This window comes from Myiozetetes cayanensis, unplaced genomic scaffold (assembly GCF_022539395.1).
Source record: "Myiozetetes cayanensis isolate MyiCay16 unplaced genomic scaffold, myiCay2020 scf24, whole genome shotgun sequence".
Lineage (NCBI taxonomy): Eukaryota > Metazoa > Chordata > Aves > Passeriformes > Tyrannidae > Myiozetetes > Myiozetetes cayanensis.
In genome coordinates, this window is record NW_026087456.1 from 9,989,333 (window position 1) to 10,011,228 (window position 21,896).

The 21,896-nt window shown below is 49.7% G+C and overlaps 1 protein-coding gene across 1 annotated transcript in view; it reads right to left on the reverse strand.

Annotated features, from left to right (window-relative positions):
* FRAS1 (Fraser extracellular matrix complex subunit 1) overlaps window positions 1-21,896 on the reverse strand; it is a 94,444-nt gene that overhangs the window by 7,806 nt on the left and 64,742 nt on the right. Inside the window, 32 exon segments of the mRNA XM_050320451.1 lie at window positions 604-804; window positions 1,398-1,554; window positions 1,959-2,164; window positions 2,261-2,408; window positions 2,590-2,750; window positions 2,959-3,303; window positions 3,421-3,667; window positions 3,810-3,972; window positions 4,204-4,363; window positions 4,811-4,961; window positions 5,984-6,097; window positions 6,197-6,427; window positions 7,042-7,182; window positions 7,736-7,860; window positions 9,741-9,920; window positions 10,356-10,475; window positions 10,876-11,064; window positions 11,172-11,435; window positions 11,809-11,962; window positions 12,161-12,357; window positions 12,656-12,791; window positions 13,491-13,653; window positions 14,095-14,243; window positions 15,299-15,546; window positions 15,954-16,079; window positions 16,439-16,570; window positions 17,239-17,271; window positions 17,449-17,586; window positions 17,791-17,905; window positions 19,496-19,612; window positions 21,022-21,143; window positions 21,146-21,199. Coding sequence (XP_050176408.1) covers window positions 604-804; window positions 1,398-1,554; window positions 1,959-2,164; window positions 2,261-2,408; window positions 2,590-2,750; window positions 2,959-3,303; window positions 3,421-3,667; window positions 3,810-3,972; window positions 4,204-4,363; window positions 4,811-4,961; window positions 5,984-6,097; window positions 6,197-6,427; window positions 7,042-7,182; window positions 7,736-7,860; window positions 9,741-9,920; window positions 10,356-10,475; window positions 10,876-11,064; window positions 11,172-11,435; window positions 11,809-11,962; window positions 12,161-12,357; window positions 12,656-12,791; window positions 13,491-13,653; window positions 14,095-14,243; window positions 15,299-15,546; window positions 15,954-16,079; window positions 16,439-16,570; window positions 17,239-17,271; window positions 17,449-17,586; window positions 17,791-17,905; window positions 19,496-19,612; window positions 21,022-21,143; window positions 21,146-21,199 — 5,187 coding nt within the window.

Below are 21,896 nucleotides of genomic sequence, written 5' to 3' on the forward strand. Positions count from 1 at the left end.
TAATGGCTGTCTTGTAGCCGTCTGGACTAAAAATCTAGGATGCAAAGCACATTCCCACCCCTGCTCCCTCTCACACCAGTAGTGTGCAGAGCTGTTTGGTGAAGGCTTCTGGGTCCAGCAACATGCTCTGAGCTGTTCCTAACAACTCTGTGTTGAGACTTACACCCTCTGAGGATGACTTTACCCTCGCCTGTCAGGTGCCAGTGCTTCCTCCCCTGGTCTGATCACCCTCCATTAAACACGTCAGCTATTTTGTATAACAATAGTACAGCAGACAGAAGAGGAAGGGGAAAAGGACACATCTAGTGTGAGGAAAGGGGAAAAATCTTGCACCCCACCTGTAATACACTGAAGAGTTGGACAGGTCTATTCTTCTTCACAAAGACTGTGCTGAGCCCAAGAGCAAACCCCAAATCAAATCTAACCCCCAAAACCTAAGGATGTATTCTGCCTTCTTACAGTCACTGGGAGAAGTTATACTGGTGTTGTGTTGTAAACCTCATGCAACAAGTGGCATTTTCCAAAGCTCCTGAATGTTCTGACGTGCACAAAATGTCCCTGGTCACGCACCCACCTCTCACCCTCCCTCCCAGGACCCTTTACCTGGGCTGAACTTGAGCATTCGACTCTTGGGATAGTAATCCACGCCGGCCTGGGCGGAGCCGTCCCGGGTGCTGCAGCGCACTTTGGAGGTCCTGTTCTGGTCCCCTCTCCGGACCACCCTGATGTTTAACACGGCTACGCCCTCCGGGCCCGGCGGCTCCCGCACTTGGTACGCGGCTTCTTCGAACTCGATGGTGGGGGCTGAAGGAAGAGCAGTGGAGAAAAAGCCCCAGGTTTGCACACCTGACTGATCCCAGGTGGAGGACACTCAGCACCTGTGGTGAGAGAAGCTCAGCTCCTTTTAGACTCATCTACACACCCTCAGAGCAAGGGGCTCCTAAAAGTGGGGGTCAAAATGGGTTGGGTGTGAATTAGGGCAAAATCCAACAAGTGTATTGAGCTACAGTGGATGGCAAATTATTCTCCTGTCCCTGCCTCCCGCTGAACCACATGCCCTCCAATTCATGCCGTGTGCTGGTGCTGCAGTCACAGCAGAGGAGCCTGGCACCCCCTTTTTCTGCACAGATCTCTCCAGGCTATGATGCTGTGGAGGGGAAGCACAGCAACTCCCCATGGAACTGCAGGGGAATGGGAAACAGGACAAACAGTGGGTTCAGGGACTGTTATTCACCCCTCCCTTCAGCCCAGCCCAATGCACACCAGTGACCTGCACACAGAGCTGTGACTGGCACCAAAGGCATACACGTTTGCCAAACTGAACCCAGAACTGCTGCTGGGACTGTGCTGACTCCCTCAGAACCACAACAACATCCTTGCTGAGCATCTTCCCTTACCATCTTCATCATTGGTGACAGTTATGGTTGTCATGTCCATCTTCCCAATCCTAGCTCCACTCCAATGGTTTCCAAGTGGGCTGCCGAGATAAACCTGGAACTGCTCTTCTGGTTCAAAGGCAGAATCGTCACTGACATAAACACTGCAGTTCTTCACCTAAAGCCAAGTAAAGAGGAGAAAACAGTAAATACTGATAAATCCAATGAAGCCATGCAAAGGCCAGGCTGTACTTCCCTATCCAGGGTTTCATGTCTGAGTGCTGTCCATCTGGAAGAAACACTTTTGTTTTTAGGGATGCTGCTTCAATGCTCTCTGCTACAACAACCCTGAGTCCTTTTAACACACAGGATTTGCATTTTATGACTTAACCAGTTTAATCACGAAACAAACAACCCTTTTACGGTCAGGTTATATTGCCAGGACAAGAATTTGTGTCATCTACGAGACCAGTTTGGACAGCCTCCATCAGCTCCCTCTGGCGATGCAGAAGAGGAGATCTGAGCCTCTCCAAGCCATGTCTGTTTTATTCTCCCCCCCACCCCAAGCCAGGTTCAGCTCACCTTCTCCCCTTTCAAGAAAGTGATGCGAGACTCCTCCGCATTCCTCCTCTCCATGAAATCCTCCATGACCTGTGCTGTCTGGCTCCGGGTGTAGCACCTGACAGAGGACTCATAGCTCAGGTCCCCGGTGCGGAATATGGGAATGTGCAGAGTCCCCTCCTTTTCCTTCACCGTGTAGGTGTCCTTGATGAACTGCATGCTGGGCACTGCAGCGGGTCATAAAAAGAGTCAAGCAGTGCTGCAGCTCCACAGAGAGCCAAGAGGCTGGGATGGACCAGATGGAGCTGCCAGGAGTAACTTACCATCTTGGAAGATATCATTGATGGCCACGATGGCTTGGAATGGCTTTGCCAGCTCGGCTCCATGGGGCGAGCTGAGATAAACAACAAATGTCTCCAGCCCTTCTATCACTGGGTACTGCGCATCGTCCAGGATTGTCAGGGGGCAGAACTGGGAGGAAGGCAGAAGTCCTGCTGTTAGGGGTGCAAAGATTTCATCCTTCCCAGCACTCATATTTGGAGGTCTAATGTAAAGCCATTACGTCAGGCATATCATGGCAGATATGCACAGAAAGACTGCAGAAGTGTCACCAGACAGAGCAGACTCATCAGGAGTCCAAGCGGCTCCTCACCTCTTCGGTCTTGCCTGGCCTGAACTCTATTTTCCTGGAGCTGGGGACATAATCAACTCCCGGGCTGGCAGATGGAGGGTCTGACGTCCGAGTGGCACACCACACAGAGGTGGGGGTTGAGAGATCAGGTCCCTGGCGGAGGACTGGAATCTCAATGTTTCCTGCATCACCAATTGCACACAAGAGATAACAAGGTGAGAAAGCAGCCAGGAACACACCATAAAACCACTCCTTTCCCTTTAGCACCCCCTTCTCCCTTCACTACTGCTCCTGCTCACAGCCTTCCTCACGGGGGCAGAAGGAATGACAGAACCCCTCTGCACGTCTTGGACAGGTGTGTTTCTGTGGAAGCCCCCCCCCACTCCTCACCTGCAGCCTCGCTGACGGTGAAGGTGGCATTGCCCAGGAACACCGTGGAGGCATCGTTGGGACCAGCGATGAAGACGGTGGCTGAAGCCCGGCTGCCGACACGGGCGTTGTCTGAGGCGTCGGCCAGTACGATCTCGAACTCCTCTTCCTCTTCGTATTCACTGTCATCGATCAGCATCACGTCACAAGTCACCACGGTCACACCCGGCCCGAAAACGATCCGGTTCTCATCCGCCATCCCCCGGGACTTGAAGTCAGAGCCGGATTCCAGCATATAAAGGCTGCTTCCCGTGGCAGACTTGGGGACGGTGTAGCAGATGGCAGACACGGTGCTGCTGGTATCCCCTAGGAAGCAACAGAAAAAACCTCATAATTCTATGGAAATACTTTTCTTCTATTTCGTGGAGAACTCTGCCCTCTGCCACTGTCCCTCCTGTGGGGTTCCCTCCTGGCTCGACCCACCTTTCCTTTCAACAGGAGCCGAGAGGAACCCAGTGCTCTCGCTGACATGGAATGTCCTCCTGTCGAACTGCAGCGTGGGCTCGTCCTCGGGGTCGGCGATGGTGACGGTGGCCCGGGTGACATTCCCCAGCAGAGCATAGGCCGGCATGTTGAGCTCCACGGAAAAGCTCTCCGTGCCCTCAAAGATGTCATCGTCATTGATAATGATGGTGCAGGCCTTGGTGTCCTCCCTCTCCTCAAACTGCACCTGGAAGGCAGGAAGCTGGCTGCTCTCCTTGGACTGGGGTCTGCAACTTCCTCGATGTTTTTATCACTTCTCATTAGTTCCTTCCTCCAGGCCTGAGGGCAGGTATGGTCAGACCGTCCCCTTCCCGGTGTCCCCAGCCTACCTGCCCCGCGTACTCCACGTAGTCCTGCTGTCCCGGCTGTGATCCGGAGCCGCCGGTGGCTGTTCCCTGCTCGGTGCGGCACAGGACAATGGCGTACTGGTTGAGGTTCCCGACCCGCCTCACGGTGACACTCACGGAGCCGGAGCTCTCTCTGACCCTGTAGCTGCCAAGGGATCAAGCAGATACAAATAACAGGCTGAGCAGCAAACCCTGTGTGTTTATGTGATACTGAGCACCACGGACTCAGGGTGAGCGTGGCCTCCATGGAAAATCCGAGGGACACTAATAACCAGGGACTTGGGCAGAGGGCAGCTGCTCCGTGGTTTAGCCCAGCAGGCCCCTCTCCTCAGGGACAGAATTTCATTCCCACACTGTAGGGCCTAATCACACCTACCTGGTGTGTGTAAAGCTGAGGAGAGACCACTGGATGTGGAAGACATTGCCACTGACCACGTTGGGTTTGCTGTCCTTCACTAGGAACTGAAAGCTGTCCGCGGTCTCCTGAGCCTTCTCCTCATGCATCACGTACCAAATGAGGCCCTGGTTCACATCCTCTGCCAGGGGGAGACATCCAGTGAGCCGACACAGAAATCCAACAGTAGTTTTATAAATCACTGCAAGGATCGGGGGTCTCCACAGGAGGCAGTTTTACCCCCTCACGTCCCTTCCTGATGGAGGGCCCCTCAGCCCTGCGAGAGTGAACTTTCCACACGCTGCTCTGCACTGCTGGCTACACATCTACCAGACCTTGTGCGGATCTACAACTCCTCTTTACTGTCCCAAGTCAAACCTCCAGCTCTAACAAGTCTGGAGAACCTGGGTGTGCTACAGGACACAGGTTGGCATCTTTTAAGAAATTGCAAGATTTCTGCAACTGAAAGTCCAACGCTTATTTTTTTACACACTTTGGAGATTTACCCCTTGTGTTCTCCCTTCCCACCTTTTCTTTTTCCTTAACAAAATGAAAAAAAAAAGCAGCAGGACACAGCCCAGCTCCATACCCTGTGTGAAGGTGGTCACAGCTGTCCCTGGCTTCAGCTTGTGCTCCACATGACCATTTCTGGGACCAGTTGTTATCTCGTAGATCAGCTGTTTGTCATCTGTGTCAGGATCTGTCACCAGTAATTCCTTCTTAGTGATGAGGTTGGTTGCCTGGATTAAAGCCAAACCAAGGGAGTAAAACTCTGGAGCTCCAGCAGTGCAAGCTTGCTTGACTGTTCACACAAAAAGCCCAGCCATACCTCTGTCAAACAGTTCTCCATGAGGGCAAATCTAGGGATGGAAAGCACCCTCACACAGAGCAGTGTGAACAGACAGACACCCCACCAGGTATTTGACAGTTCAGGAAGAATTCAGATTTTTCCTCACATCTGGTGTGTTTAATTAAAAAAATCTATGTGTGCCTCAAAGAAAAGCAGATTCAGAAGCAGCTGCCCAGTCCTGTGTAGGTGGGGCTAAAAGCCAGGACAAAGCTTTTGGTTTCACCTGAAAACTTCTACTCCATGAACTGTGCTGATGCTCAGGTGAGGCCTGGCTTTGCAAAAAGCATTTTCAAACAGCCTCAAGTTGAAGAACTTGCTCAGGACAGCTCAAGCTGCTCTGGGGAGCCTGCACTAGGGCCTCTTTCAAATGTCCTCACATGGATCTGACTCAGTTCCACCACATTTTGCTTTCTCTTCTAAAAGAAAATGCCTTTGACAGAAGGAGAAAGAGACAGAACTGAACTGCCCAAGGCTGCAGAAGTGCTTTTCCTTAAGTCAGGAATTTGAGCTGAGATAGTCACTTCTTAATACAATTTCTTACTACAGTGTCTTCCAATCTTTTTCCTTAGGAAGAACCAAAGTGTTTCTTTGCAGTTCATGCTGGGTCCTCAGAAACAAGCCGAGAGAGACAGTTTCCTGGGGTTTTGTTTGGACTTCAGCAAAACAAAGGCACGCCACAGCAAGAAATCCCTACACCATATCCTTGGAAAGCCATGTATCTCTGCCATGGCTGCTGCACAACATCATCAAGACTTCTCCACTATCAGCAAAGCTGAAAATATACCCTGGGGTGGAGGGATTTTCTCTATCACAAAAATAAACACGCTGAGGGATCAGGATGTTTACCTGCGAAGCTCCTTCCCCAGGAATAGCCTAAGAAACAATCCAAGCTGAGCTCAGATAGGCAGTTACCTTGCCATCCGTGTGCTCCAGCCACTGCAAACCCAGGTTGGTGACCACCTTGGGTGTCCCATCATCCACAGGGAGAATGTCCACTTGGAAGTGCTGCGGCGCTGCTGTCACGACCTGACAGAAGTTGAGCGAGACGGACGTTACTCTGGGAGTCAGCGCCTCACCCACCGAGGTGGATCAAAGCCTCCCTCACACCCCGTCTCCTGCCCTTACCTTCTTCCCCCCGTCCTCCACGAGGAAGAAGGGGTTGGTGCCGTCGGACACGGTGAAGGTGAAGCGGTCCCTGAGGGAGTTGCTGCCGTCGTGGCTGTAGCTGACGCGGTTCTGGTAGATGTCCCCCATGGTGAAGGTGGTGGCCTGCTGGTGGCGCTGCCCGCTGTTGCTGCTGCGCTCGATCAGGCCGTGCCGGGGCGGCTGCACCACTGTGAACGTGACCGACTCAACCTGCGCCGAGGACAGGGAGTGGCAAAGCTCAGGACGCGGCCTCAGCACCAGGATAGGCGTGTCCTTCCAGCCTGGAGAGGGGCTCCCTGCCCAGACAGCTTCCCTAGCACAGTGTCCCCAGCCAGGCCTAACGCAGCCCCACACACCAAACGGGTTCCCCCTGAGCCCTGCCCTGTTCTTCATCCCTCTCCTGAGGTGGCTCTCTACAAATCATCACACCAAACTACTGGTTTGGCTGGTCTGAGACACCTCCCACCCCTGTGACGGCTCTGTGAACACAAGAGCAGCCCCCACATCCTGCAGCCATTCCAGGCCACGTGTCCCTTGCCACTTCTACCGGTGCAGAAGCAGCAAAACCCCTTAGGGCAGGATTTTGGCTCAGGGCAGTAACAGGCAGCCAGGAGAGCTCTTGCTGCAGGGAAGCAGCAGTGAAGTAGAGCCAGCCCTTCAGCCAGACCCAGGAGGTGGAAGAGGAAATGTCATTTGCATCCATGCTAGGCATAAACTCAGTGTCAAGGCCAGGCCTAAGTCTTGAAACACAAGCCCATTTTCCTGACAGCCCAGATGTGCAGCAGGAGAGGGGAGGGAGGAGGCAAGGGGGAGTCCTGCCTTACCTCTGTGTCAGCATCTGTTGCTTTAAGCTCAAACTCGGTGATGGTTTTTCTCACCCCTTCCTGAACTGTCATCCCGAGACTTTGCACTATGGGTAAGGAGTCATCCACGGGGTTTATGGTGATGTCAAATGTCTGGCTCACCTGGAATAAAAGGAGAAAGCTCCTGTGATGAATTCAGCCCTCCAAGAGCACAACTCCACTGCAAGACCAGTGATCCCTAGTTTGGGTCACTTATTTCAACCTTGTCTAGTGAGTACATCTGAGCTTCTAAGCCCAGATCATGTGAACGTGACCTTTTCTATCCCTCCCCACTGATTAGTTCTCCCTCTTTCTGTGGTATTTATGGACATTCACTTTCCCTCCCTCTCTCACTCTACTTTGCCCCTCTCCCTCTATGTGCAGCTATGATTTTCCTCTTTCAGAAAGTAGGAAGGAGGCATTTCCCAAGGGTCTGACTGTCGTCACTACGTCGTCAGCGCACTGGATCAAAGCTGAGCTCCAGGAGCAATTGGCAGGCAGCTGAAAACCAGACACTCAGATGTTGGCAAACCAGTCTCGGGAGGCCGCAGCGCAGGTGGCTCCCTGTTCCCTGCACAGGGCTCGCTCCTTTCCCTGTGGGATGTAGGCATTCTCACAGCAGAAGTAAGAGCAGCCCCCTCTGTTCTTACTTGGGCAAAGCCAAGCTGGGACTCACCTCATTCATCCCATCAGACACAGAAAAGGTGAAGGCATCCATGTGCTTTTCCATGTCACTGGTGTGGACGTACTGGATGCTGCGAGAGGCCAAGTCTGCCTGACTGAAGGAATTAATTCTCATCCCTGGAAAAAGCATAATAGGGAAAAACATATAACAGAAAGAACAAAACAGGGAAAAAAACAAGACAAAACTATAGGCAGCTGGACATATCTGTCCCATGAACCTCAGGTGAGCCAGGGTTTTAGCTGACCCAGAACCTCCTGAAAACTCCTTCTGCAAAATCAAGTCCAGGCTTTTTCCCAGACTTACAATCTTACGAAGGCACCTCCCACTGTCAGGACACCCTGCTGGGGATGGGCCTCTGGGGGCTGAGCGGGAGAGAAGCTGGGAGAAAAATGGTTCATGTAACACTTGGATTGTCACTGCTGGGCAGGACCAACCCAACCCTGGCAACACTGACTATGACACGAAGGTCTCCTGGCCTCCCAGCAGTTTTCCAAAATGCCTTCCAAGCCTCTGCCCTCTCTGCCCTTCCTTGTACCCCTGCCTCTGGAAAGACTAAGGCCCATTTGCAACAGTGATTTATAGTGACATCTTTACAGGCCATTAGGTGTGACACAGCCACAGAAAGGGACATGACAAGCATTTGAAAAAGCACTTGAGCTTTTTAACTGTCACTGCTGTGTTTGACAGTTTTACTGCTGCTAACAACAACAAACACCCTGACAAAAAGTTTGCCACCAATCCATCACCCGAAATGGCTACTGACAAGTATAGGCCACACGACAAAAGATACCAGGATCTGGTACAAATAAATGAGCCAAACCAGAATGATCAGCCAAGATTTCCTCAGAGCTCATTAGCTTTAAGGGTTTGGGTTCTCTTTTGAACACTCCAGTACTCTCTCCTTAGGTTTAGGTCATTTAAATCATGAGAACAATTCCTTCCCAGTCTGGGACTCTCCATCTTTCTCAGTCCATCACAGACAGGAAAAAGCACAGAAATCAGAATCATCACATTTTAAATAACAGGAGGAATAAAATCCTTAACCCAGGTCTCCAAAGTACAAGATTCACTGTTTAGTTTGCAGTTCAGACAAAAATATTGCAAGTTTTTAATTTAATCTCAGCAGGGGGTTTGCTTATTAGAACTTTCATTCATTATCCCTGCCCTTTCAACGTGAGAGGATGAGGCAAACCACACATTAAAACTTAGCTGTACAGGGACTGCCTGTATCTTGAAAACACACGCAGCAGATAGTTCCACTTTAATCTCATGTTAATGAGAAATCTAACGCTAAAAAGAAATATAATCTTAGATGAGTATAATTAAATCAGAAGAGCATATTATATGACAGCAGAGATTTAGATTAATTCATCAGAGAGGGGCAGCACACTCACACTGTCAGCAGACACAGAAGGCAGCTCTAAAATTCAGATCACATTTGCAGGAGTTCCACAGGATTGAGCAACCCCCCTCTCTGAAGGACCAGAATTCATTATCCAGCATATCCATCACACCCCAACAGAGCTTCCTTTTAAACTAACTCCGTGGATAGTTCTCTTCCTCTCTCCAAGGCACAGCTAGGGAAAGAGGCTGGTTTTTAGGGATCAAGGAACATACTGGCCAAGAGGGTGACAGAACGGAAAACAAGCTGTCTGTTCCCCAAGGTGGGCTCTGTTTCCATGGACATTAAGGGATGGATTCTTTGGGGCATTGTGCTATTCACAGCAAAGGCTGAAAGCTTTCCTGTCATGCAGAAGCAGCAAGAGGGGCATACATTCTCCCAGAGGCTGAATAAACCCTCACCTGTGATTCTCAGGCTGCCTTGCCTCCACTCACCTTATTCTCCAACTCTCTGGGCTAATGACCATATGATTCCTAATGGGAAACTGAATTCTGTGCTGCAGCCTCCAAGCACATTTTTCCTGCAGTGAATCTTGAGGGGTCAAAAGCCTCGCTGTTCCAGAGACCCAATGGAGTAAAACACTTCCCTGCTCACCTGGGGAGGCCACGTGCTCCAGGTGCCCCAGCTGTGGCTGCCGAGTGACCTTGTACAGGAGCTGGCTGGGTTCACTGTCCTGGTCAGTGGTCGAGAGCTGGAGGGTTGTGATTGTCTTTGCAGAGTTCTCATCCAACACCAGCCCTTTGTTAGTGATGATGGAGGGGGGAAATCTGTCCTCTGGAAGGGTTAAATACAAAGGTGAGTTAGGATAAAATCACCCTCCTTCCCTTGGTGTTATTCATATCAGGTACTTGTGCTCAAGGGAAAGACAACACACACAAAAACATTTTGGTAATTCTGAAACAGGAACTTTGGATCTTGGCGTTAACTGAGGGGATGGTAACATTAGAATGCCTCAAAGACAATCTACACTGCATGAAGATATTAAGGGGAATTTTTCTACCTGTTCAGTGAGTTTGTCAGAAGTCAGAGAACTAATCCTTACACCCTCAAACTCTCCCCATGCCCCTCACTTCACAGGCCTTTGAACTGACAGTGCATCAAAACTCCACCTCAAGAACTACATCTTCACTTGCCATCCACGTGGGATGGGCATCTGTGAAGTCCTGGGCTCTGCAGCAAAGAGAACATAACTTCAGCACTGTCTTTTACCTAACACACGGATATGGAAAACCTGGTCCGTCAGTTTGTTGCCATCTGTATCGATCACATCAAAGGTGAAGGGGAAATTTCCGCCAGGATCCCCTTTCTTGTGGCTGTAAACCACTTGCCCTGGAGAGAGGAACAGGAGAAAAGAGGTGGTTTGTTACAGGTTGCATCATTTCATTCGTAGTTTGGAAGCAGGCACCATCAGCTGAGGGACTTTGGGCTTGACAGAGCTCCTGGATTTGGGTTTCATTACTCTCCCTCTTTATTCTTTTTCCCTGCTGAGAGAGACTTTTTAACATTTGCTTAATGACACGTTTCTCTGCTCTGCTCTAACGACCTCATCAAACTTCTTTCCCTCTGCCTTCCCTGCTTCAGGACATCCTCCCCCTCTCAGTAAGGATCTCAGAATCATGGGCTATCTCAAGTTGGAGAGGACCCATAAAGGTTCAACTCCCTGCTCCTTGCAGGACTACCTAAACCAGCCACACATTTGCACTGCCTATCTCAAATCCAGCACTCTCACCTCGGTTTATATCAGCCTGGGTGAAACTTTTGACGGGTCCTTTGGCAGAGATGTGGACTGGGTTATCAGTTTTGCTCAGCTGCAGACGGCCCCTGCTGGGATCCCTCCTCAGCACAAATCTCAGCGGCGAGTCCCCTGAATAACCAGCTGCTGCTTTCAAGTGCTGAGCTGTGAGTGGAGCTGCAGAGCCTGGACCAGGGAGAGAAGTGCACAGTCAGCTTCAGCCAGCCCAGCAAAGCGACTGGTTTAGACTGGACGAGATCCAGCACTACCAAGCAATGCCATTCTCCTCGTACCAGCTGGGAGCTGCAGGTCCCTGTTGACAGCTAACGTGGGTGGTTGCTTCTTGGGCAGCTCCAGGGAGAACTGCAGCCTCCCTGCCTGCGTGTAGAGCCCATCTGTGATGGAGAAGCCAAACTCGTCTGTGTGTGCTGCTGCACCGCTCCGGGTATAAACGATCAGCTCATCCAGAACGTCCTGGTAGGTGAAGGAAGAGCCCTTGGACAGCACATGCCCACGCTCCGGGGGCTCTGCCGTGCTCTGTCTCCTGCGGAGGTGACCTGGCAAAAACAGACGGATGAAATGATGGGAATAAGTCAGCCTGCTGGGGACATGAGCCTTCACTGACACCCTGCCTGGCTTTGCCACTGCAGGGCAATGCTACCTGACAACAGCAAAGGGGGAAACACACAGGGAACTTCCCAGGGAAATGCATGAAGCCCCCCTTTCTCCTCCCACAAAGAGCGAGGGACAACTCTCAAACAGGACTGTTCTGAAGCACAATCCCATGGCTGCTGGTCCAAATGTGCTTTAAACTACATGCCAGGCTCCTCTCTCACATCGGGGGCTGTTACACACGCAGGTAGGAAGACACACAGACACTGACGCAAAAAGACTCCCTCTCCCTCACCCCCTCAGCTTGTCAGGACTTACCATGCTCAGGACTTTTGCTCACCACGATGACCAGCTCACTGTTCTGGGTGTCCAAGTCCTGTAGGTTGAGGGAGGCGTTGGTGACAACCACTCCTGAACTCCCCTGCACTCGGACAGGCTCCAGCACCATCTTGGGGGGCTCATCATTCTGTCTCTGCACAGACACATAGTCAAAAAAGGGAAATGAATGCAGGGAAAAGACCTACCTGAATGAAATACAAGTTCCCAAATGACAGTACTGGTGCTGACATCACCAGTCTGTCCAAATCTATTCCAAGTCTAGCAAAGTTTGCACTTGCAAAGTGTCTGTGTGAAAGGAGAGGGCTCTGGCAGCCAGCGAGCATAGGTGTACCTGGATTGTGATGTTGACGCTCTGCACCTCAGACTGGCTGAAGCCATCGCTCACATAAAAGCTGAAAACATCACTCGTGGGCTCAATGCTTTCATGGACACTCTGGAAGTAGTAAATGCTGTTCTCCAGAACATCTTGAAGGGAAAAGGATGCGTCTGTGGTCCCAGCAGACTCACTCTGTGGGCCAAAACTCTCACCTGCAAACCAGAAAATCACTAGTGAAGGGGTGTTCTGATAAACTAAACATAAAAGCAGCAGGATTAGGAGAAGAATGGCACATTGTAAAGACTGCAGAAGGATAGATGTTGCTTCCTACAACATGGATTTCCACATCTTTGAGGAGAGCAAACTCTGCTGCATTAGAGTGGAAGCTGCCTTCGGGAAGCTGCAGTTTTAGGTGTGGTGCAAGTGATCCCATCCACTGGATATGATAGGTATGATCCTGTTAGGACTACAAAGCAGCCAGCAGGAAGGGGAGAGAGCCAAGCAGTTTACCTGTCTTGGTGTTTTGGATGTAGCCATACATAGGCAGAGTGACAACCGTGACCCTCAGGTCTTCCTTGGCAGCAGTATCATAACCAGCAGTTAAGTGGTGACCAGCCAGCAGTGGGATCCTGCCCCCCTCATCCACCTGGAAAGCAACAGCACACAACACAAATCCTTACTGGACAAGGCTGCCTCCAAGGAAAAGGTTTGCCCAGGCTCTGGAGTGCCGCCCCATCCTCCCCTAGATCTGTTAGGCAGGAAATCAGCTGGGACGTGAGGTGGGATGGGAAGAACAAAGCCTGCCTGGCCCCCGAGAGGAGCCAGTGAGGGTTTTCTTTATCAGGGCAGGAAGGGAACTGGCAGAGTCACTCTGACCTCTTGGAAGGCAAGAAAATGCATTCCTGGCTGAGGAGAACCTTTTGAAGGCAAGGGAGGGGGAATGCTAAGCTGGAAAGGAGGGAGGTGTTTTCAAAAGGCATCGCTATGCTTTGTGTGTGAAATGCTGTCAGTCCAAAGCACCAGGTGTTTTCAGACTTTACACACAGGTTGGTGAAATAAGGGACAAAATATTGGACAGGGATAAGTCACACTTGTTCCACTGATATCAACAGGATGCCCCAGGGAGAACCAGCTCCTGACTAGGTGTAAGCAGAGGTTCAGAGATGCAGGTGGACTGTCAGCCTACCCTGGCCTCCAAGTGATTTGTTAACTCTTTGCACTCACAGCATTGCATGTGCAGCACCCTATTTTTTCAGTGATTCCCCCTCGGTCCAGGAAAAGTGTCCACTTCCTCACTTTTAAACCATTTTTCTCCCTGTTTCCAGTACCCAGGGCAGCCACTTACAGTGATGTGGTCAGCAAAAGCAATGAGTGATGGCAGGGTGTGGGCAGGTGTGATAGTGATGGTGAACATCTGCCTGTCCAGCCGGTTGTTGTCAGCATCAAGAACAGCGAAGTGGAAGATGTCCGTAACGGGCTGATTGCTGGTCTCAAACGTGGTGGAGTAGCTGTGGAATCAAACACAGCCCAGGTCAGAGAGTCCCACTGACAGTCAGGAAACTACACCCTCCCTGTCCCTGCAGTTAGAGGTGAGCACACACCTCCTGGAGGAGAGGTGGTATCTCAGTTCCCAACCCTCCCTCATGTTCATTCCCTATATTCTTTTAAATCACTGGTTTAGGAGTTGCCTACCTAAAGTGTCACCATGACATCACAGACACAGAAAAAATCCCCCTAATTTGAAGCTACGCCAACCACTGGCATTTCAGACACGCAGAAACACCAAACTCTGCACACAGAAAATCCTCTTGTCCATAATCCCAGAGGATACAAGAGACAAGAAAGGGAAAAATACCTTTGAAACACTGCACTAACATAACATAGCCCAGAGATCCCTGGGGAAAACCCATAGAGCTTTTATGGCTGGAAGGAGAATAGCTCTTTGCTACCTGATCCTCTGGCTGTTGATGTCCTCCATGGTGAAATTATAAACCTTGGAAAGCTCTTCATCATGGGAGCCCGACATCCGTAAGAGGGTTCCATATGCAGGCAGAGAGATCAGCTGGATTCTTATCTCCGAGTCAGGAGAATTGTTGTCCTAAACACGAAGGAACGAACCAAATCAAAACAGGCAAAATTAGCCATTGTTTTCCTCCACTAAAAATGGAAAGAGGAATAAGTGTTTTATAGGGAACTGTATCTGCCTAGCTGGGTTAGATCCACGGATGACATAAACCTGGTATTTTCATTTTGAGAGTACTTCATGCTAAAATAAAAGCTGATTTTGCCTCTTTTCAACTACATTAAGTACAACCACCTCTACGATATCACAACTCAGATGTCATCTATCCTGACAAGAATTTTTGCTGGTTGGCTGAAAAATGAGACCCGAGCAGAAATCACCATATGGGTCAGGAATGAAATCCTCTTTTCCCTAACTGTTCTCTTTCTGAGATTAAACCTGAACAACTCTCTTGTCAGCCTTCCTCTTTAAGAGGAGAACAGGACAGACCCTAGACTTTTATCCAGAGCGAACCCTTGGAAAAAACATCCCCAGTCATCTCTCTGACAGCCACCACCTCAGATCTCTCCAGCCTCATACCTGCACTGCAATCTCAGACCCAAACCCCACTGTTAATGCACTGGCTGCCAAATCATCTGCAAGGAGTAAAGCACCTTTCTTGGGAATGTCACCAGTAGGATAACTCTTGTACAGCACATAACCCCTGGGACCAACTCAAGCCACCAAGCAGTGCAGCATCTTGGCCTGCTTAATCCTTCCCCCTTCAAATCTGCCCAGAGAAAGAACCAGGCAATTTTGGAAGATGGGTGAGGGGGCTGAAATTTTCAAAGGATTAACACTTAGCAAATCCATGTGCTTTATTAACAAGTCTGTTTGATAGAAAAGTCTGGGATTAACTCTGTTCTCATGTTCAGCATGGCAGTTCACCTCTGTTACAGTCGAACGGGGATAGCCTTAAATCCCTGTGGGATAAAAGAGTCTGTTATCCCCCTTCTGGCAGCAGTGAAAACTCGGGCTCTCTACGCAGAATCCATGCTGACGGCAGGGAGCTGTGTGGTGAAGGGGCTGTAGGGGATAAGGGAAGGGAAACTGGCAGCATTGCCTGGGCTCAGGAAGAGACAAAAACTTACAGTGTAAGCGAGGTGCAGCCGAGAGAGAGTGACGGAGCCTTTACTGGCCACGGCGAGGGCCAGCAAGCAGCCCGGCACCAGCTGCGGGCCGTCGGTATCCAGCAGGGACACTTCGACCCTCAGCACCGTGCTGACGGTGGTGACACCGTCGGTGACAGAGATTTCCATGCTGTCCTCTGCTGCTGCTGAGCCATCGTGCACGTACTGCAGAGCGTTACGAGTGACGTCCTCGTAGGTGAAGGTGTCACCTTCCCAAAAGCAAACAGCACAAGTCAGGAAGACTCTGCTCAGAGCAGGAATCCAATCCGAATGACCTAAGGCCCCAATTTAGCAGAAGACTTAATCAAGTGCTAAACTGGCATTTAATCCCATCCTTACAGGGCTGTGAGTTATGAGGACATTTATTACGGAGCTGGCAGGGCAGAGGAAAAGCTGTAAACTTCCCAGTTCCACAGACACAGTGACTCCTCCACATTCTCAGGGAGGGCACCAATCCTCCTTTCTTCCCAGCTGATTTCTGAGCTCATAGCTAGATAAAGCTTCCTTATGGATGCATCCATTTCTGCCAGGGGCATCTGACTCTACTCCTGGTCAACTAAACCAGCCATGTGGACAGGCACACACTTGCACTGAGGCAAACTCCTACTCAACTCACCTGCTCTCATGAGCTCCTGCACTCCTGCACTGTACTTGAGCACAATGCCATGATGGGGAGGCTTCACCAGCTCAAAGAAAAGACCCTCGGGAGCTGTATCCGTGTCGCTCACAGCCAACTGGATCCCTGTGCCGGGGAAGGAGAGCGTGGCTTCAGCTTCCTCAGACACTACGCTGGGAATATCCCTCAGGGTTTGTGATGTGTTATTGTGACTGGAGCCAAAGACCGTGTAATTCAGTCAGTACATGACAAGTAAAATAATTCTGGGGCTGCCCTAGGCCAGGAGTTGCTGGTTTCATGGAGATAATTAGTCCCCTGACGATGTCCAGATCAGAGGACTTTTTGCTACTGTGGCTCACAAGTGACCCCTGTGCAGACCCTCAGCTTAGGAGAGAGATGTGCACATGTTCATAGAGCAAACCCACAGAGAATCTCCTGAACCGAGCAGCAGCGGCTCTTCCCAAACAACCCGGCCCCACACTCACCGATGGCGGCTCTGCCCCCCTGGCTGACCTCCAGGAACGGCGCCGCGATCTGGAAGACCGGAGGCTGCTGCTCTGCAGAGAGCAGGTGAATGACAAACACCATCTCTGGGGTTGTGTGTTCTCCACCGGACACTGCACACAGACAGAAACCACGGCAGAGTGTTTTAGGGATGGGTTTGCAGGGACTCTCATGTGGGAAATTCACCTTTCTGTACAAAACCACCACCCGACATTGCTGACTTCTCTCCCACCTTTCCAAGCCACACCTTTGTCTACGGACACACAGTTCACACTGTGCATTTATCTTTGCCCCTGACTCAACTCCTCTAAAACTTCTGAAACTCTGTATGTTTACATCCCACCTTCCACAGACCTATCAGGTGTGCTCCTAAGTCAGAACATGCCAGAAAGCACACGGAAAGGGAGGGATGTGTTAAACAAACAACCAGTTTACTGTGGCAATTTACTTGCAGAAGTGTCTCCACGCTGTATTAAAAAAAACCAACAGCATAAAACTCCTTGTTCACACTGGGGAAAACAGGAATGAATCAGGCTTTTAGGATGGATTCCAGAAAACCACTGGAAAAAGATGTCTCTACTAAAGCTGCAGCTCAGCTTCTATAAAACACTGCTGTGACTCAGATGAATTAATATTCCCCAAGCATGTGTTTTTCCAGAAATTCCTACTGAGCACCCATAGGTGTGCCTGCAGCAGATGAAAGGCCAAGGAGTAGCAGGCAATGGGAAGGGCAGAGGGATAAAAACTGCTTTGGCCAGGAAGGAACAAGTGGTTCACGTACCTGTGAATTGGAAGTTCACGGACTCTGGGAGACCTGACGGGACAAACACAGGCACAGAGTCACTGTGGTCAGGACAGAAGGAGATTTTTGGAGAGAGCAGGTGCTGACATTCAGCCAGACAGGGGTCTCTCCTCCCCAGGGACGAACAGCAGCAGTCCAGCTCCCTGCAGCAGCCCGGCAAGGCCCTACAAGGAACAGGGGGACCCTCACCTGCGAAGGAGAAGGCGATGATCTCCCTGAGGTGAGGAGCCGCGGTGGGCGGGCGATAGGCGATCTTGCCATGGTTTATATCTGCCTGGGTGAAATACCTGACAGGGGACAGAGGCCTGTCTCTGTGCTCCACGATACCTACGGAGGCAGAGACACCAGTGTGAACAGGAGGAATCCACTTGATTCCACGGCTGCAACCGGGGCTAAGGACGGAGGCGTTTGGAAGCTAAGGAAGGAGGCTGAACAGATCAACAGGTGCCTCCACAGGATGATACTCGAGGGAAAAATGTGCTGTGCTCAGGAAACATGGTTTTCTGCCATGTACTGAACAGGTTCACTTGCCTTGGCCAGGAAGGAGAGGGACAGTCACGTTGAACAGGATTTTCTCACTAGGAACCTCCGGGTCTACAAAGGAGAGGTGATGGGGCTCAATCACTGTCACACGGTCCTCCAGCACCTCAACAAACACATCAGACCAAGAGCATCAAGGCCAGAGACAAGGGAAGGTTCACCCCAAAATGCATTGAAAGAGAATTGTTAAATAAAAGACAGCCTATGAATGTAAAGGCCCAGTTCTTAAACCTAAAGCTGACACCTTGTCCCCTGCAGATGCACAACCTCCACACTCATGGGTGGACAGGTTTCTCTTCTGACCTAGAGCAGCTAAAGAGAGAGAAAGGAAAAGCCAGTTTGATCAAAACCTCCCTGGACAAAGATGTAAGTCAATGCCTACATAGTCTTCTGGTACAGTCTGATGAGGCTGGACTTGATTTTCTTTTAAGAGTAATCCTAAAAATGACTCAGCCCTTTCATTGGAATAGAGAGAAGCTTTTCCCCCTTTGTTTTAAACTTGTCTAAAACTGCTCTGATCATTCCATAACAGGATTATTATGAGCCAAAGGCAGGCAGGGCGTTACAGGAATTAGGGTGCTGCATGAAAAGACTTAGGTACTCAAAAGCAGTTAATTTGCATGTGTTCATGAACCTTAATCCTGCAGAATTAACAGCTCTAAGAAGTCACTGAATTAAACAGCTCGGTGGGTATGAAAAGCATCCAGCTCATTTCATAATCCTGAGCAAAATAGGGAGAAAATGAGCTAAATTAAGGATACAGGCAATTAATTAATCTGCTTTGGAACATGAAAGGTTCAGGAACAGGAATAAAAAATCCTTTTACCAATATGGGGGGAACAGGTAACTTGAAGAAAAAACAGTATCTATGTTATGTCCAGTTTAACCACTAAAGAGTCACCAAACTTTTTCTGACCTTTCCCAGCAGGACAAGTCAAAGACAAGACTAAAGGGATGGGAAGACCTCACATATTGGAAGTCTAACTCTGAAGGAGTCTGAAGACAAATGAACAGAACTCCATCACATTGAGGCAAGGAAGTGCAATTTTATGATGGAAAGATTTAAGGTTATGGATGCTTCCCAGTTGGCTCCAAGGCCTATTTGTCTCTCCCAAAGGTAGGACCTGCAGGTGGTGAGGTAAAGTGTATTTTATGGCCCTATTGAATTTTGTGGTGTGTAATTAGCTATAAAACCCAGCTCCTCGTGGCTCTGCCAGACATCTCTCCCATCAATTTTGTCAATAATGACAACAACAGAAAGTCGGGAGCAGAAAGATACATTGCTCCAAGTAGCAGTCTGAGCTTGTTATATTACCATGGGGAAGGTCATCACTATTTTAAACATTGACAAGGCCAGTGTGCCAGGGACTTTTCACTCACCCCTCTCCTACCACCTCCTTTGGCCTTTCCTGGTCCTGCCTGGCATTCAAGAGACAGCAGGAGAAGAAGGGGAAGCTGGACTTCACCCTCATGTGATGGGGCCACACAGAGAAGGCTTGCCCCAAAGTCTGAGCCCACAAAACCAACTTTAAACTTCAAGATCGCCTTTTCCATTAACACAGCCTAGACATTCATCACTTTCAAATACCGAGTTTTTCAAGTTTCCATGGGTATTTTCTCCACCCTTCCCACCATTTACTCTTCTAACCTGTCTTGTTTGCCCATTCCTACTCCAGCTGTGTGGTGCATCACTTACAGCCATGTGCAAAGAGGAGCCCAGGGAAAGCTGAGGTGCTCTGGGTGTCTGGGGCAGAACAGCAACATTGAACACGTGGCTTTCCAAGGTGGTTTGTGGACTGGCAGAGCTGGACACCTGGGAGGGAAAGGTCATGTGAACGGATACTTGACAAAACACTCCTGCATTTCCACTGCACTTCATACTTTCCCTCTCCTTTTGTCCTGGTCTGGGAAGGCAAAGAGACACCTTCCCTTTCCTGCTTGCCCCCAGTCCCTGCCATAGATTTCCTGAGCCTTTCATCCCAGGAACAGCAAAAATAGTGGCTTTTTAAACCTTCCTCCCCACCTCAAAATGAGATTGTGCTGACAAAAGCGAAAATAACTGGTCTCTTAATAGTGGCACTGCCGTGGCAGTGGCTCCCTGTGATCCCAACAGCTCCCACGGCAGGTTGTGTTTCACGGACCCATAAATATTTTCCATGCACGGCTGTAACACCAAAAATGAAGGCAAGGGTATCTAACTCATAACTGCAGGTCTGCAGCGAAGACATATAATGAACGACATGATTTTAGCCATCTGCTGCACGTGCTCTGTCACAATACTGACAAAAACAACGTGCCGGCCCTTTCTCAGACGGCCCAAGGCAGGGCTCAAGGTTTGGACAGGTGTGCCACAGTGTCCCGATGTGATCCCAGCAATCCCAGCTCCCTTTCTTCGTTCTCCATACAATCATTGCTCCTGCTCTGAGATACTAAACCCAAACATCCAACTCATGCAAAATGCATGGTCTATAAGAGGAACGCAGCAATTAAGCTAAAGATTAGCTTGTTCAACACTGACGCTCACAAATTCCTCATTATCACTTATGTTAATTACTTTAGAAATTACCTTAATTGCCTCTTCGGTGCTACAGTAATTGCTTCTGCCTTGTAAACCAGATGTAACAAACACCAAATGCAAGTGTTGGCGTGGGCTTAGCGTTAGGGGAGGCTGTTAAACCTTCCCAGCAAACAGCAAGGACCTGTCTGAGGAATTTTATGGCTGTTAAACCTGAGGGGAGGTGGGGTTTATTTTAGTTTTCCAGCTGCTGGGGAGTTCTTCTACCTTTTCGGCTGTTTGCAAGATGAAGGACTCGCTAGCCAAAATTAAATTATTAGCTCGGGGAGGCAGCAGGAGGGTTGTGTGGCTTTGGGGCTTGCAAAACCTTTTTAAAAAGGCACTTGGAACACTTGGTGAAAACACTACTGGTTTTATGAGAGGGTGATGTATTTGCCAGGCAGCATCAAGGGGTCAGACCTCAGGTCTGAGCCGCAAATGGGGCATCCAAACATCTGGGATATGGGTTGCACGTCATCTTCAGGCATCAACATGTACCTACAGACACATCGGTCTGTGTGCAAACACAAGTGTTTATTGACACACACACCTGTGCCATTTTTAAAACCTGGGATCACAGGATACAGGGAGCGGCAAGAGGAGCGATCTCAGAGAACTGCCACTAATTTACATCAATTGCCTTCAGGAATTAATTCGATGAGGAGTACCTGGAATTGGAAGGAGTCGCTCTCTACTTCAGCTCCGGAGTGCCTGTACCACACAATGCCATCGCTGATGTCCTGCTGGGTGAAAGAGGTCGTGGGGGAGGCTGCTCTTCCATCAGGCAAAAGCTGCCAGGAGTCCGCGGGGCGTCCGCCGGCATCGGGCCCAGGAGCACCACTTCCCCTGGGAAGAGCAAAGGGCACTTGTGAGAACACAAGCAGGGAGAGATGCCCTGCAGCAGGCCCTCCATCTTCCCTTCCAGGGCACAGCCTCGGGGGCAGAGTGCAGCACGCTCATCTCTTCAAGGTCAGCTCTCTTCTAGCCCTTTTGGGAACTTATTATGCCAAAAAGTGCACCCGATGGATTTTTCTGAACAGAAATCTCCAATTGCACTTGGCCTTTTTGAACTTCATGAGGTTCACATCAGAATTAGCATTTTGTTAATTAATTCTGTTAAACAGAATGATAATTCTGCTGATTGATAATTAATCATTCCACTGTGCAAAATATCCATCCCATTTCCTTAAACCACCCTCGAACTGTTGGAGCAACAAGAAAATAACTTAGCAAGCTGAAATATCACACTTCTAATTGATCATCCAACTCTGTGCTAATATTCCCTTATCAGTGCCCTAATTACATTCCAAATCTTACGGGTTTGCTCCTGGGAGTTCCCCTAAAAATCTAAAAATCAAATGATATATTTTCTACAGGTATGAACATCTTCTTCATCAGTCACAGACTAAGTTAGGCAGATAAGCCCTCTTGGATTCAGGACCCATTTTCCACATTTCTCTCTGTTAATTTTTCCCCCCCCTTTCTGTGAAAGAGTATTTTAGATAAAATTTTGAAGATCATTGATTTTTGCTGCTTATTCCTC